Source organism: Dromiciops gliroides, chromosome 4, assembly GCF_019393635.1.
Source record: "Dromiciops gliroides isolate mDroGli1 chromosome 4, mDroGli1.pri, whole genome shotgun sequence".
Lineage (NCBI taxonomy): Eukaryota > Metazoa > Chordata > Mammalia > Microbiotheria > Microbiotheriidae > Dromiciops > Dromiciops gliroides.
The window spans coordinates 242,376,534-242,392,833 of record NC_057864.1 but is presented as its reverse complement, the minus strand read 5'-3'; the positions used below and the strand labels follow the sequence as shown (position 1 = coordinate 242,392,833).

At 46.4% G+C, this 16,300-nt stretch overlaps 3 protein-coding genes across 7 annotated transcripts in view; 2 read left to right on the top strand and 1 right to left on the bottom strand.

The window, feature by feature from the left end:
- KIFC1 (kinesin family member C1) overlaps window positions 1–10,675 on the bottom strand; it is an 83,519-nt gene extending 72,844 nt beyond the window's left edge. For both annotated transcript variants that reach the window (XM_043963094.1, XM_043963098.1), the window contains exon 1: window positions 10,244–10,675. The gene's annotated coding sequence lies outside the window, so the exon portion shown is untranslated. The remainder of the gene's footprint in view (window positions 1–10,243) is intronic.
- SMIM40 (small integral membrane protein 40) lies at window positions 8,619–9,699 on the top strand. The gene is made up of 3 exons (XM_043963110.1): window positions 8,619–8,881; window positions 9,397–9,530; window positions 9,658–9,699. The coding sequence occupies exon 1, from the start codon at window positions 8,626–8,628 to the stop codon at window positions 8,866–8,868; it is 243 nt and encodes an 80-aa protein (XP_043819045.1). The 5' UTR covers window positions 8,619–8,625; the 3' UTR covers window positions 8,869–8,881; window positions 9,397–9,530; window positions 9,658–9,699.
- Window positions 10,676–10,691: 16 nt separating the features above from the next.
- Window positions 10,692–15,659, top strand: DAXX (death domain associated protein). Of its 4 annotated transcripts, none has more exons than XM_043963090.1 (8): window positions 10,692–10,864; window positions 12,085–12,274; window positions 12,439–13,264; window positions 13,383–13,597; window positions 13,774–13,951; window positions 14,270–14,756; window positions 15,048–15,261; window positions 15,525–15,659. In XM_043963090.1, the coding sequence occupies exons 1-8, from the start codon at window positions 10,707–10,709 to the stop codon at window positions 15,582–15,584; spliced, it is 2,328 nt and encodes a 775-aa protein (XP_043819025.1). In that variant the 5' UTR covers window positions 10,692–10,706; the 3' UTR covers window positions 15,585–15,659. The 4 variants fall into 4 exon arrangements, with proteins under 4 accessions (XP_043819025.1, XP_043819026.1, XP_043819027.1 ...); XM_043963091.1 differs by lacking the exon at window positions 10,692–10,864 and adding an exon at window positions 11,135–11,196 and having other exon boundaries at window positions 12,022–12,274; XM_043963092.1 differs by lacking the exon at window positions 10,692–10,864 and adding an exon at window positions 11,144–11,196 and having other exon boundaries at window positions 12,052–12,274.
- Window positions 15,660–16,300: the final 641 nt, after the last annotated feature.

Genomic DNA, 16,300 nt, shown 5'->3' with positions numbered 1-16,300 from the left:
ATCACCTACCCAGAAAAACTCAGCATAATCTTTCAGTGGAAAAAATGGGACTTTAATGAAAAAGAAGACTTTCAGATATTTGTGATGAAAAGACCTGAACTGAATGGCAAATTTAACTTTCAAATACAAGACCCTAGAGAACCATAAAAAATTGGAGCTGGGGGACATACCTGGGGTCATACAGTGGGTGACTGTCTTATGTCTGAGGCCAGGTTTTGGCTGGGATCCCCCTGGGTCCAGGGGTGATGCTTTGTCCACTGTGTCACCTAGCTAGGTGATGACATCTTTAGGGTTAAATTGAGGGGTGAAGGGAATGCACTGAGGGAGGAGGAAGGGCAGAGGTGAAATCCTACATGAAAGAAACAGGAAAAGGTTTATGGAGTGGGGGAAAAGATGGGAGAGGAGCAGGGCAGTAAATGAATTTTACACTCATCAGAAAAGGCTCAAAGACCTTAAACTCATCAGAGCTGCCTCAAGGAGTGACTAACACACACACACACATACACATACACACACACAAACTGGGTTGAGTAATCTATTTAATCTGGGCAGTAAATGAGCCTAACACTCATCAGAATTGGCTCAAGGAGGGAATAATGTATACACTCAGTTGGGTGGAGTAATCTTTCTAACCCTGTAGGAAAATAGGAGGGGAAGGGGATAAAGAGAGAGGGGCAAAAGAAGGAAGGGCAGAGTGGGGGAGGGGACAGACAGAAGCAAATCCTTTTGAAGAGTGATAGGATGAAAGAAGATGGATAATAGAATAAATATCATGGGGAAGGGAATAGAATGGAAGGGAAACAGTTAACAATAGTCATCATGAAAAAGAGAAAAGGAGGAAAAATTGTACAAAGAATATTTATAGCAACTCTTGGTGGAGGCTAAGAATTGAGAAGCAAGGGAATGTCCATCAATTGAGGAATGATAGAAAAAGCTGTGCTATGTGATTGTAGTGGAATGGTCTTGTGCTACAGGAAATGACAAACAGGATGATCCCAGAAAAACCTGGAAAGACTAATGAACAACAATGTATAGTGAAGTGAGCAGAACTAGGAGGACATTGTGAACAGTGACAGCAGTATTGTTCAATGAGCAATTGTGAATGACTTAACTACTCTCAGTGCAATGATCCAAGACAATCCTAAGGAACTAATGAGAAAGCTTACTAGGCAACCCCATAGAAAGAACTGATAAAAAGAACATTCGTGGATTGTACATATATAACCTGGTTTCGATCTTGTGGAGGGGGGAGGAGAGGGAGGGAGGGAGGGAAAAAAGTTTGGAACTCTAAATCTTATGAAAATAAATGTTGAAAACTACCTTTAGGGCAGCTAGGTGGCACAGTGGATAAAGCACCGGCCCTGGATTCAGGAGTACCTGAGTTCAAATCCGGCCTCAGACACTTGACACTTACTAGCTGTGTGACCCTGGGCAAGTCACTTAACCCCCATTGCCCCACAAAAAAAAAAAAAAAAAAAGAAAACTACCCTTACATGTAACTGGAAAAAATAAAGTAAATGTTTGTTGCTACAAAAAAAAAGAAAGAAAAAAAGAATGGGCTTTTTGCCAATGCCCAAAGGCCCCAACCAGAGGAGATTGATTTGTACTGACCTAATTAAGTAAGACTGACTGCTGATTAACTCACTTAAAGTTGACTTGATTAAAACCACACCTGCCTGACTCCCAAGAGGGAGTGTTCTCAGAGGCTATGGACTATGACATCAACAGGGGACCACCCTAGGGGCAGCTAGATGGCGCAGTGGATAGAGCACCGGCCCTGGAGTCAGGAGTACCTGAGTTCAAATCTGGCCTCAGACACTTAACACTTACTAGCTGTGTGACCCTGGGCAAGTCACTTAACCCCAATTGCCTCACTAAAAAAACAAACAAACAAACTTTGGGGCAGCTAGGTGGCGCAGTGGATAGAGCACTGGCTCTGGAGTCAGGAGTACCTGGGTTCAAATCCGGCCTCAGACACTTAATACTTACTAGCTGTGTGACCCTGGGCAAGTCACTTAACCCCAATTGCCTCACTAAAAAAAAAAAACAAAACAGGGGACCACCCTCAAGTCCAGTGAACCAATGGATTTGGGTGATGCTAGCCAATCAGCTTTAAGCAGTGTGTACGGACCGCCTTTCCTCCGGAAGCAGAGGGAGTTTGGACAGTTCATTGTTCAAACAAGCTCATGGTGGCAGTTGACTTGAGAGAAGGAGGCCAGGCTGAACTGCTATCTCTCCTCTAGGGTAGATAGGCTTTCCTATCTTTCTGAACACCACATGTTCTCTCTTTACTCTTAAATGCTTAATGCTCAAAGACTGGTGCTAAAGCTTCTAATTTATAAGTAAACCCTAGCTAGCTTTCCCTACACTTGGGACAGAAATAGGCTTCTACACATTCTTGTCACATTTTCAACAATTCCACAACCACATCCATCTCCCCTTCAGCCTTTTGTCAACCTATTTCAACAATTTAAGATACCTACCAAACTACTTTATCAAATTGATTTACCCTCTGTTTTACTTACCTTTTCTACTTACCTTGCCTTGCCAAGGTCCTTCTTTCCTTTTTTGAATTTACCTCTTCAGGCTCAACTCACTAATCCTCCTTAATCCTTTTATATCCTCATTAATTTTCTTTAAACCTAATTATCTTTCGACCTAGAAGCAAAATCTGGACCACTTTCTGGGTCTAGAGATTATTCTTCAAATTTTCCTCAATGTCTTTCCTCTAACATTCTTCACTAACCCAAGTCACCTAAATAATTTCATTTTCCTTCTAATCCATCTTAAATTCTTCTCTCTTGCTGTGTTCCTTCTCCCATAGAAGGCAGAAGTAGGAAGACAAAACAGACCAAAAATGAGCACAAAGGAAATATGCATTACATGTGTGAGAGATGCATCATAGAGTGGTTGTAATGTGAGTTTGGAGGGACCCTAGACCTACGGTGAAAATTATGGTGACAGTAAAAATTAGACTCTGGTGCCCATCAGAAGTAGAGGATTTGGTGATTAACTGAGAGATAAGGGCCATTTCTATGGACGCTAGAGTTAAGGTCAGTAAAACAAGATGGGGAAGGGAAGAGGGAAAGGGAAAGAAACCATTTATTAAGTACTTGATTAAGTGCCATGCACTTTTCTAAGTGCTGGGAATACAAATACAAGCAAGTAAGACAGTCCCTTCCCTAAGAGAGGAGAAACAATACATAAAGAAGGGCTAAAAGAAAGGAGGAGGGAAGCTAAGTAGTGCAATGGATAAGAGTGCTGGGCCTGAAATCAGGAATCTTCCTGATTTCAAATCCAGCCTCACACACTTATTAGCTGTGTGATCCTAGGCAAGTCACCTGTGTGACTCAGTTTCCTCATTTGTAAAATGGGGTGGAAAAGAAAATGCAAACCACTCTAGTATCTTTACCAAGAAAACCCCAAAGGGGGTCATAGAGTTTAACATAACTAAATAACAACAAAAGAAGGGGGGCAATGGAATGTATGGTGGCGTGATTTAAAAATGGTAATTTTCATCCTTTCTTCCTTTGACTCTGAAAATCGAATCCAAGAATGTGATCTCTTCACTTGGGTCACTGGCAATATCCAGGTGATGACAGGGAGGGGGAAATAAAGAGAGTTTGTGAAGTAACCAGGAGTTTTGATACCTAGCCTTTTATATTGTCATTTAATTCAGCAAACGTGTCCTAAGCTATGATTTGAGTGTGTTTTCCTTTGGGTCACAAGAATTTCAGAAGGAATGGAAAATGGAGGCATGAGTCAATTTTTGAGAAATGTATGTAAATGTTTGTACATTGATAATTTTAATATTTAAACGCTACATAAAGCTGAGCAGAACTCAAGCAGGCACTGGGGAAATTGGTAGTGCTTTCTAGAGCATGTGCAGAATCTAGGCTGGCAACCTATATTTTTGCATGTGTTAGAGATCTGTGATTAGTAGCCACATATTGGAGGGTGACCTAGTGGGATACACTGTGATTGTACTGTTGCAGTTGAAATTAAGGTGAACTGAGGCACAAATGAGCACCATCAATTTATCAGCACAATTTACCAACAGTATCTTAGCTTCCTTAGAAAAACTAAGACCACAAAGCTAGCCCTTTTACAGTGTTTATGGGAAACACAGACTGAAGAACAGGATTTCATATGTGGGTAACAAGTTATAACTTGTTACAAAGCTTAAAGAAAATAATATGACTGGTAGCATCATAGGTGTGGGGGACAACATAATTGGCTGGAAATCAATAATGTGGAACTAGTAACAACCTCTTATTGATTTATGGAGCCCATCTACATCCTGCAAGGCTTCTTAGTGGAGAAGGAATAACACACTTCTGGTGCCCACTTGCACCTTTTTTTAAATAGCATTTTATTTTTTTCCAATTACATATAAAAAGTTTTATCAACATTCATTTTTGTAAGATTTTAGTTCTGTTTCTCCCTCCCTCCCTTCCCTCTCCTCTCCCCAAAACAGCAACCAATTTGATATAGGTTATATACTACAATCATGTTAAACATATTTCCACATTAATCATGTTGTGAGAAAAGACTCAGAACAAAAGGAAAGAACCACAAGAAAGAAGAAACAACAACGAAAACCAACAAAAAAGTTAAAATAATTATGCTTTGATCTGCATTAAGACTTCATAGTTTGGGGCAGCTGGGTGGCGCAGTGGATAGAGCACAGGCCCTGGATTCAGGAGAAACCCGAGTTCAAATCCAACCTCAGACACTTGATACTCACTAGCTGTGTGACCCTGGGCAAGTCACTTAACCCCAATAGCCTTATCCCCCCCAAAAAAAAAAGTCTTCATAGTTCTTTTTCTGGATGTGGACAGCATTTTCTATCATGAGTCTTTTGGAATTGTCTTGGATCATTTGGTTGCTGAGAAGAGGTAAGCCTATCACAGTTGATCCTCACACAATGTTGATGTTACTGTGTACAATATTCTCCTAGTTCTGCTCATCTCACTCATCATCAGTTCTTTTCCTTCCCAGGTTTTTCTGAAATCTGCCTATTCATCATTTTTTACAGCACAATAGTATTCCATTACATTCTTATAACACAACTTGTTCAGCCATTTCCCACTTGATGGGCATCTCAATTTCCAATTCTTTGCTACCACAAAAAGAGCTGCTATAAATATTTTTGTACATGTGGGTCCTTTTCCCCTTTTTTACAACCGCTTTGGGAAAATGACCTAATAGTGGTATTGCTGGGTCAAAGGGTATGCACAGTTTTATAGCCTTTTGGGCATGTTCCTAATTGCTCTCCGGAATGGTTGGATCATTTCACAAACCACCAACAATGCATTAGTGTTCCAATTTTTCCACATCTTCTCCAACATTTATTATTTTCCTTTTTTTGTCACATTTGCTAATTGGATAGGTATGAGGTGGTACCTTAGAGTAGTTTTAATGTGTAGTTCTCTATTCAATAGTGATTGAAGGGGCAGCTAGATGGTGCAGTGGATAGAGCACTGGTCCTGGAGTCAGGAGGACCTAAGTTAAAATCCAGCCTCAGACACTTAACACTTAATAGCTGTGTGACCCTGGCAAGTCACTTAACCCCAATTACCTCACCAAAAAACAAACAAAAATAGTGATTGAAAACATTTTTTCATATGAATATAGATAGCTTTAATGTCTTCATCTGAAAACTCCCTATCCATATCCTTTGCTCACTTGCATCTTAACAAGACTTGTTAGGAGGTAACAGGACTCCCTTAGTTGGTTATGAGCAGTAAGATGTGTAGAGATAATACACTTCTTTGAATTAAGGTGATTTATGGGACAACTCAACTCAGAGAGGAAAGCTGAACTTCTGAACCCACAAACTTCTTAATTTAGGGACAAAGAAAGGGTCTTAACTTAGGTAGTTATGCAGAATAAAATCAATTACAAATAGAATTACAAAAATGGAATCGATCAAGAAGTGGAATCAATTCAATTTTCTCAGTACATTAAAGTAGTTATTGCAGACAACACCTCTGGAAGACACATGAACTTGAATGCTCACTTACCAGAGAGAAAGATTACTAGCACGAATACACGCATCCCTACAGTTAAAAAACAAATTTCTAATGTCTCTTTCCTCCTCCCACCCCCAAACAGAAAAGATGTATTAATAGCGGCTTCAGAATGATGATTAAACCATTTAAAAGTAGGTATTCATGGGGGCAGCTAGGTGGTGCAGTGGATAAAGCACTGGCCCTGGATTCAGGAGTACCTGAGTTCAAATCCGGCCTCAGACACTTGACACTTACTAGCTGTGTGACCCTGGGCAAGTCACTTAACCCCCATTGCCCTGCAAAAACAAAACAAAACAAACAAAAAAAATTAGGTATTAATTTACTGATATGAAGGTTTAATTACCCCCAAAATAACTTTTCAAAATTATATATTATTGTCAGATCATTAACAATTTTATAAACTGACCAACTCACTGTGTGACCTTGAACAAGGTATGACCTCTCAGTGAACCTAAGTTGCCACCTTTTTTTAGGAAGATTCTTTGTTTTTGTTTTTAGTGAGGCAGTTGGGGTTAAGTGACTTGCCCAGGGTCACACAGCTAGCAAGTGTTAAGTGTCTGAGGCCGGATTTGAACTCAGGTACTCCTGACTCCAGGGCCGGTGCTCTATCCACTGTGCCATCTAGCTGCCCCTAAGTTGCCACCTTTTGAGAGGAGGGTCTTCCACTAGATTATTGCTAGAGTCTTTTCCAGCTCTGACATGCCATAGATTTGTTTCCATGAAAACCGTTACCCTAGAATTCTCAAATTCAGGAAGATATTTATGTCTGCTGGAACATTTACACTTACACAAAGGACTGAGTGCTTCCTTTGCTCAGATTTCTTTTGATTTAGAAGTTGGGGGGCAGCTAGGTGGCACAGTAGATAGAGCACCAGCCCTGGATTCAGGAAGAACTGAGTTCAAATCTAGCCTCAGACACTTGACACTTACTAGCTATGTGACCCTGGGCAAGTCACTTAACCCCAATTGCCTCATCAAAAAAAGAAGTTGGTAGACATTGTTGAAGTAATGGTGGGAAAGAGGGATGGTGTTAGGGCCCCAGTTGCCTATCCTAATGTCCAGAGTAAGGATTTTCCTTAGCAAGTAAAACTGATGGGCTCTGAGACCCAGTCAGTGTGGTGTCAGAATGACAAGCCTTTAGTTCCTTGAGGCATGACAGATGCAGTCAGACTTGGGAATCAGAAAATGTTTTGCCCCTGGTCATGCTTAGCACCTGTGTAACTGTGGGCAAGCCAATAATAATAAGGCTCTCTGAGGCTTATTTCTTCATTTGTAAAGTGGGGATAATCCCTATCTTAAAGAGATGTGGCAAAGCTCAAATGTATGGGCAACACTCCCTCCATGGCTCTATCTCCAGTTCTCCCTTGCACCAGCCAGGTGAGTTTCCAGAGAGTGGCTGCCTACCACTTTCTGGGTTTTGTGCAGAAAGCTGTAAGGAGGCGAGTTTCTAGTACTATTGCTCAGGATCCCCACTGATGTGCTTCCTGTTGATCACCATCTAATGTCCTCAGATTAATTTTTAGCAAAGGCATTTAGTATGATGATATAGAGGCAAGGATGGTAGTTGGGAAAAAAATAATCCCCCCCCAACTCTGTGTCTACTCTCCAACAAATGCACACAAGATCCAGGGTTAGAGCAGGCATAAGTGTAAAGCACACGTCATGAGGCACACATGACAAAGGGGCAACTCCTGGTTACTAGTAATCTGATTCTTCCTTCAAAGAATCATGAAGTTCCCTTTAGGTGCAGCAACATTTGCTGGGCTCCGAGAGTCAGTGACTTACGGAATTCAGAGTTGGTCAATTCTCTCTACCATGAGGGTTCACTGTCTTTGATGCCTCCCAGCTTTGTATAGTGTCTCGTCTCTCTGATCTCAGCTGGATGAACTCTCTACTGGTGATCCAACAACATCTTTACAATAACATGGTCAAAAGGGGCGGCTAGGTGGCACAGTGGATAGAGCACCAGCCCTGGAGTCAGGAGTACCTGAGTTCAAATCCGGCCTCAGACACTTAACACTTACTAGCTGTGTGACCCTGGGCAAGTCACTTAACCCCAATTGCCTCACTAAAAAAACAAACAAACAAACAAACCAATAACATGGTCAATGAGCAGAGCAACGTCCTCTTACAGAGGCTTGGATCAAACTTGAATCCTCAGGACTGTAACTCTTATACAACTAGAGTTCCAGGTGTATTTTTATTCCTTCTTTCAAACACAGGTGTTTCCTGTAAAGTGTCATTTATCTGTCTTCATCCAATGGTCGTTCTAAAATTCTTGCAAATTGATTAATATACCTAATTTACACTTGTGACTGAATGATTCAATCTAATAGTCTACTCCTATGAGCACATTAATGGGATGATGTGGGACCTCCATACTAATCTATTTAAATCACTTTGAAAACTTTAAAGGACTATATGTTTTTATTATAGTTATTATTTCTGTCTGTAAAGAATTAGGTCACAGAGGGCAGATGCAGCAAGAAAACTCCTTCCCCCCTAAATTACCACTAATCCAAGTAGTGCTGAGCCAGTGTCTCCATCCCATCCAGCTTGATCTGCTCAGCTGTTAGGCTTTCAAGTCAGGATGGCAGAGGAGGAAGGTGATAGGGATGAGGGAGATGTGTTCTTGGCATTTGCCCAGGGTCCCACTCCTCCCAGGGGACCCTTTCTTCGGGCCCTAGACAGGGCCTTTTTCCTTTTTCTTGCCCTCTTCCTGGCAGTGCTGATGCTAGAGGCTGCCTACAAGTTGCTGTGGCCAATACCCTGGGCAAACCTCTGGGGATGGCTGCTTGGAACACCTCAAAGAGAAGAGGAACTGGAGCTGTAATCACTCAACTCAGGTGAGAAACGTGCCAAGAGAGCAAGATGGGCACCAAGGTTCCGTGGGAATGTGGAATGAATCATGTGAGACAGGGGTAAAAGAGCAGGGTAGTAGAAAGCACTTGAGTGTCAGGAAAGGAAGGGAGAAGAGGGAGCTCACAGTGAATGGCTTCAATTTCTTCTGTAAAATTTGAGGCAAGTTTCTCAGCTGAGAGGTTTGGGGAAGAGGCAGCCATGGGAGGTTCCAGGGATCAAAAGGTTTGGAAGAGCCCTTTTTGTAGAGTCTTTGCTGACAGCTAGGCATTCCTAATGGAAATGTAGATAATAACAATAACTAGTATTTATGGTTTACAAAGTGCTTTACAAGTATTTTCTCATTTGTTTCTGATTATACCCCCTGAAAGGTAGCAGATTCTATAACGATCCCAATCTTAGGAAGGAAATTGAGGCAGGCAGAGGTTAAATAACTTGCTTAAGGTCACACAGCTGATAAGTGTCTGGGGATGGATCTGAACTCAGGTTTTCCTGATTCCAGGCCCAGCTTTCTGTGCCCTGCACAAAGAGGGGAAGATATTTGGCCAAGCTCCCTGACGGAAATTAAGAAGTGGACTAGAAGCCAGGACTCCTGAATCCTATTCCTGGACTCCTTCGTTGCTAAGGCACCTGAAGGTGAGGGGACAATGTGAGGTGGGAGAAGGAAGAGGGGAGATACCCAGACTCTGGAAGGGGATCAGGTGGGAGGAAGGGGAGGCGCCCCTGGAGCCCCAGTCTTGTTAACACTGCTTTCTCCCCCCAGGGACCAGAACATGCCCCAGGACCAGCCCTGTGTTTCTTCCTGGCCTCCCCTCTCCCCACAATAAAGCTGGGGATAAGTGAGAAGCGTCAGTCTCCACTTCTTTCCTCTTCCCACCCCTTCTCGGCCGTAACAGTCCTTCTCGCCCTCCCGCCCTCCCCGCGCACGGGAAGAGAGGCTACTGGCCTTTTAAAAGCCTCGTTTCCAACCGAGCGTTCTGAACGTTCTCCAACTCCCCCTTCATCACGAGGTTCTAGGGTCCCACCGGTCAGTCCCACATTACGGCTGCCCCCCCCCCGACCCCCAGACAGAGGAGGTAAGAGTCCGAGGAGAGAGTTCCCCCCGCCCCCTCAACCGGCTAGGCGAGAGGGGCGTGCCTCCCCGTATCTAGGAGGCCGCCATTTTGCCGTACGGCAGGCAATCCCCAGCGCAGGGTGTGCGGGCTCCTGTCTTCGTCACTTGGTTGCCACGGTGACCTTTGAGGGCAGTGACGCTAAGAGCCGGCGCTTTGTATTTGGCGAGCCCAAGGCTCGAGCGTGATACTATTTACATAAGACTCTCCTGATTGGCGGAAAGAATGATTACTTACGTGCACACATTTCGTACGTATAAAAAAATAATCCCGTCTCATAGGATCTGTAGCCCCCGGACCAATTCTTGGCGGCCTGGAAGGTCGGGGCACCTGTCATATGCGGAGTTAGGGTCAGATATCAACATAAGCCTTGGAGAAAAAAATTCTCATCGTAGTTTTCCCCAGTCCTTCTTGGGATCCCAGCACTCGCGTAGGCTAGCCCACTTTATATTCCAACAGAATGGACCGCTCCTCCCCACAAGGGACCGAATCGCCAACTAATTTCACCTCCCCGCCCTCTCTTCTCCCCACCCCGCACTAGTTTGAGAGCGCCATTGGCCAAACGACCGGGGAAGGGCAGAGGGGATGCCGGTCTCTGATTGGTAGAGCAGGGCTCCACCTCGTGACCACAGATTGGCAAATCCCCGGAGGTATCTATTCCTCGCGGCTTCGGCCCGGACTAGACCAGGTTCCCTCAGTCATGATAGATGCCGTACGACAATATGGCCTCCCCCTTTTCCCCTTAGAGACTTCCGAGTCTCCCGGCATCGGAGAAACCCTCACATTTGAGACATTTGGGCGGAGTGGGCCAATGGAACCCTTGGGCGACTCGCTGTCCGTCTCCCGTAGAAGGACCAAGTAGGTAGTTTGTGTGCCGTCACTTCTATATCCGTCTGACTGACTCCATTAGGGTAGGATGGCGGCGGCCAGGGAAGTGTTTGGGCGGGGCTGAGACATGATCGCTTCCGTTCCTGCGCCGTGTCTGCTGCGGGAGGGGGGCGGAGTGTGTGTATGTGTGTGTGTGTGTGTGAGAGAGAGAGAGAGAGGGAGAGAGAGGGAGAGAGGGAGAGAGCGAGAGAGAGAGAGAGGGAGAGCTGAGGGTGACGGAGCGGGGGGGGGGAAGGGGGAGGGGGGGAGGGACGGACAGCGACGGTGGAGGCGGCGGCCGCGGCATAGGGATTCTTTCTGAGGTGGGGGCCGCACGGGGCGGGCGGGAGGAGGGAAGAGTCTGAGGGGAGGACCCGGTGACAAGGCTGGGGTGGGGAGAGGGAAAGGCGGCCGGAGACCCTCCCTTGAGGGGGAGCGTGCGCGCGCGCGCGCGCGTGTGTATGTGTGTGTGAGTATGAGTGTGTATGGGAGTGTGAGTGCGAGAATGGGGAGGTGGGGGTGGGGAAGGAAACCCCTGCGGGAGGCGGGGAGGCGGGGCTCATCTGGGGGCTTCTGGAGTCCGGCAAGGGGAACGTGATCGGGGACCATGAGGAGAGGGGGAATTGGGAAGGAGGCTCAGGAGAGGAAGTGTCTGCCCGGGCCATATTCAGGAAGAGCCCCGGGAGGATAGAGAGGTTGTGGTTGAATGAAGATTTGGGGTGTGGAGAGGAGGGAATCGGTTCGTTAATGCGCGTGAGATGGGCTGTATGGAGGGCCAGGGTGGCAGCTGTGGTGATGGCCCTGACAGTGCTGATGTTTTAAGATAGAATGAGATATTGGTAGCTAGCAGAGTCGAAAATGGGACCGGAAGTGGTGGGGAGAGGACTGAGGAATGGAGCCAAATGGGTGGGACTTGAGAGTTTTGGGGTGGGGGCCTTAGAGCTTGTTTAGTAAGCCTTGTCTCAGAGGACAAGACACTCTGAGATGACAGGGAGGTCAGACAGATAAATCCTTGGGAAGTGGTAAGGTAAGGGGGTGGGGAGGGAAAGCAGGCATCTCTTGAGTAACATGAGATTGATGCTAAAAGGTGCAAGAATGGGGGGGATGTCCTGGAGGGGCTGTCTCTGAGGCCCCATCCCCCCCAGCAGGATTCCTGAAATCCCCAACACCCCCACCAGGGGCTTCGCTCCCCCCATGGCTGCCGATAACAGCATTATCGTGCTGGATGATGATGAGGAGGATGAAGCAGCTGCCCAGCCAGGGCCTTCCTATCCACCCCCAAATCAGGCCCAACCCCTGGCTGCAGTCTCTGATTCCCTCCCGTCCAGTGGGGAAGGCAGCAGCAGTAGTGGGGGCAGCAAGAAATGCTACCAGCTGGAGAATGAGAAGCTGTTTGAAGAGGTGAGCTGCAGGGGAGAAGGTTCTTGTGCCCTAGGGAGGGGGAGCCAAAGAAGCTGTCCTTAATCAGTTTCTCATTAACTAACCCTATCTTTCTCTGTCTTTCTCAACTGTCTCCCTTGTCTCTTCCTCCAACCTCTTGGACTTCTCTCTCCACCCTACCCCAGTTTCTTGATCTATGTAAGAAGCAAACTGGAGAACACCCCGAGGTCGTCCCATTCCTCTTTAACCGACGGCAACGTGCTCGCCCTACGTTCCTGGCCTCAGCTGAGCTCCGAAATGTGCTCTCTCGGGTCCTTTCCCGTGCCCAAACCCGGCCTACCAAACTCTATGTCTACATTAATGAGCTTTGTACAGTGCTCAAAGCCCATTCAATCAAGAGGAAGGTGCCCCTAACCCCTGCTTCCACGTCCACCGAGTCCCCTGGGGATGCACCTACCAATCCTTCCTCTAATCCTGCCCCTACTGAAGAAACTGCTCCTGGCTCCCCACGACCCCGAGGTTCACGGAGACAGATCCAGCGCTTAGAGCAACTGCTGGCATTATATGTAGAAGAGATAAAACGACTACAGGAAAAGGAGCTGGACCTATCCGAGCTAGATGACCCGGACTCTGCATATTTGCAGGAGGGGCGGCTGAAACGTAAACTGCTAGGACTCTTTGGGCGTCTGTGTGAGTTAAAAGCATGTAGCTCACTGACAGGTCGTGTGACTGAGCAGCGGATACCCTACCGGGGCACTCGATACCCAGAGGTCAACCGATGTGTGGAGCGTCTCATCAACAGGCCTGGCCCAGATGCCTTTCCTGATTATGGGGATGTCCTTCGGGCTGTGGAAAAAGCAGCCACGAGACATGGCCTCTGCCTCCCAAGGCGACAGCTCCAGCTCCTTGCTCAGGATGCCTTTCGGGATGTTGGCACCAAGTTACAAGAGCGGCGCCATCTTGATCTTGTCTACAACTTTGGCTGTCACCTCACAGATGACTATAGGCCAGGTACAGGGAGTGGGACCATACACATACTACACCTGTGGGGAGGGTGTTATTTCTTAGGCTTTGGAGCTAGGAGTTCTGGTTCTATGTCTTCACAATGCACACCTCCCTCCCACCTCAGGCATTGACCCTGCATTGTCAGACCCCATCCTGGCCCGTAGGCTTCGAGAGAACAGGAGCTTGGCACTCAGTCGGCTGGATGAAGTGATCTCCAAATATGCATTGATGCAGGATGAGAGTGAGGAGGGTGAGAGACAAAGAAAGAGAGCCCGATTTTCCCAAGGCAACTCCCCTCACAATGAAGACCTTCCAACAGCGTCAACAGAGTTGGGAGAGGTATGGAGGCAGGACAGGGGGTGCCAATCTCAGATCAGATATTCCTGGAGGGCAGAATCCTTCCCCAGGCCTTACTTGGTTTCTGAGGAAATGAATAACTAGTTGTGGGAGGTGATGTACTCAGGAGAATGAAGATTGAGAGAATGATTTTATTAGAGACCTTCCCTCCTTTGCAGGGCCCTAGTGGGAAAAAATCCACATCTTGTCCCACTGTCTCCAAAATTGAGACAGATGAGGATGAGGATGAAGAAGATGATGAGGAAGAAGATGAAGAAGATGAAGATGAGGAGCTCACAGATTCAGAGGAAGAAATGGAAGACAGCCAGGAGGGCCTCGGGGAGGAAGATGAGCCAGGTATTATTTGAGGAAGAGAGGGACTTTAGCAACATTCCCAAGTTGTTGTTTTGTTTTTTTTAAAGTGAGGCAATTGGGGTTAAGTGACTTGCCCAGGGTCACACAGCTAATAAGTGTTAAGTGTCTGAGGCCAGACTTGAACTCAGGTACTCCTGAATCCAGGGTCGGGGCTTTATCCTCTGTGCCACCCAGCTGCCCCCCCCCAAGTTGTTTTTGCCCTCCATATTCAGTTCCTCATCTTCCTCTCCCATTTTTCTTCCAACTATTAATCACTTTCCATACTAACCCTGCCTCCTGTTTGTTTTTTACAACTTCCAGGTAAGAGTCATGTAGCTTCTCAGTCTCCATCTCAGAGGATTGCTGAGGAGAAGCTGGAGCCTGAACAGAGGATTGACAGCAGCAGCTCTTCAGTGGAGGAAGATGAAGCAGGAATGTCAGGGTCATACTCCCTACCTCAAAGGAAGAAACCTGTTCCCATTTGCCTTGAGAAAAAAGACAATGGGGAACAGCTCCCATCAGAAGAGTTGTCCCAGGATGCTGAAAGCCCAGCCTCCCAACTATTTGAGTTGGTGATTGAAGCCTTACCCTTGGACACAGTCCCCTCTCCTGAGGATAGGGACCTCCCTTCTCCCACGAAGTGCCCAGTACCTCCCCTCCCCACCAGCCTCCTGGAGAATGGGGCACCCACTGTTACCTCTACTTCCTTCAATGGTGGGGTGTCTCCTAACACCTTGAGGGTTCCTAGTCCCTCCCTCAAGAAGTCTCTGAAGGAAGACATGGCAGAAACAGAACTAATCGAGCACAGGTAACATGGATAGGAGGAATGGGGTGGGGTGTGCTTGGCGTGAAGTGATCTTTAGAGTATAAACTACATGGGATTTGGGAATTGTGCTTTTTAAAGAAGTACTGGGGCAGCTAGATGATGCAGTGGATAGAGCACCGGCCCTGGATTCAGGAGTACCTGAGTTCAAATCCGGCCTCAGGCACTTAATACTTAATACTTACTAGCTATGTGACCCTGGGCAAGTCGATTAACCCCAATTGCCTCACTTAAAAAAAAAAAAGACTAATGCTTACTCATTTCCTCTTTCTCCAGCTGCATTGAGGTGCAAACTGTAGAGGAACAAGAGAATGGGAAGAGGTTTCACTTTCCCAGTGCCCCCTCCCCCTTGGCTTCTTCCTTGGTTCTAGTTGCTGACTCTTCCACTGCAGCAGATTCACCCAGCCATGGCTTGGTCAGCAGCTCTAGGTGTAGCCCTCCACCGCCTAGGCCCCCTAGACTACAAGCTCCCAGGCCTGCAGCCTTCAAGGTCAGAAATGGGGGGGTGGGAGGGTTAGGTCGGGGTGCTGATCTTTTTTACCCTTTTTGTCCATCTGTTCTTATTGTTTTGATTTCGCTACAGTCCATCTGTCCACTTATTCTTCTTTCAAGCTGTTTCCTCATTTGTAAAATGAGGAATATTGAACTCAGTGACTGATTTCAGATCTAAAACTATGGTCTTTTGATAGAGCTTCCCTCCCGTATCTGACTGTCTCCTCCAACCTCTCCCCAATTCTTTTTCCTCTCCCCCAGATGAGTGTGGCAACACAATGTGACCCTGAAGAGATCATCATCCTCTCAGACTCTGACTAGCTGTCTGGCTTTCCCTGCCCTCACTTCCCACGGTTGTTTTTGGGGGGGGGGGCGGGGGGAGGGAGGGAGCTGAGATGTACCCTTTTTATTGGTGTTTTAAAAATAAAAACTTTAAAGGTTTATAAAAATGAAACTAAATAAAGTTCTTTTCTTACTGCAATTTATTCTCATTTCTATTCTTCATGTACCTTCTTCCCTGTTTCCTCGACACTGGGCAGCGCACACCCCTTTCTCAAACTCACCCCGTAATTTTCTTCTGTTCAATTACTTGCGCAAAGGGAAATCTCATTTTTCGGCTTTGTATCCCCACCAGAGCCCAGCGTAACGGGAGCATTTTGCTTCCTTGATTGTCTGCTCTGCCCTGCAGACTCGAACTGTAACCCTCTCTCCAGTCAGTTCTCCCATACCGGACACTTTGCATACCCGGCTAGCACGCCAGCCTTGAAAACACACCTCCTGCTGCCTGGCTTCCTTTCCCTGGCTCCCGATGCCTAGAGCTGCGGAAATAAGAGGACCAATCCAGCGCCAAATTCAAGTCTCTTTAGCCAATCCATGCTTGACTCTAGGGGGCTTTACCCTCTCGGAAACTAGCAATCGGAGCCTGGAGGAGGGTGAAAGGGAGGGAACAAGAATGAGAGCCAAGTAGCCAATGATAGCAATACAGAGATGTCTGTACTACCATTGGCTAGTTGGCTCTTGTTTCAGCTTTCTTTTCA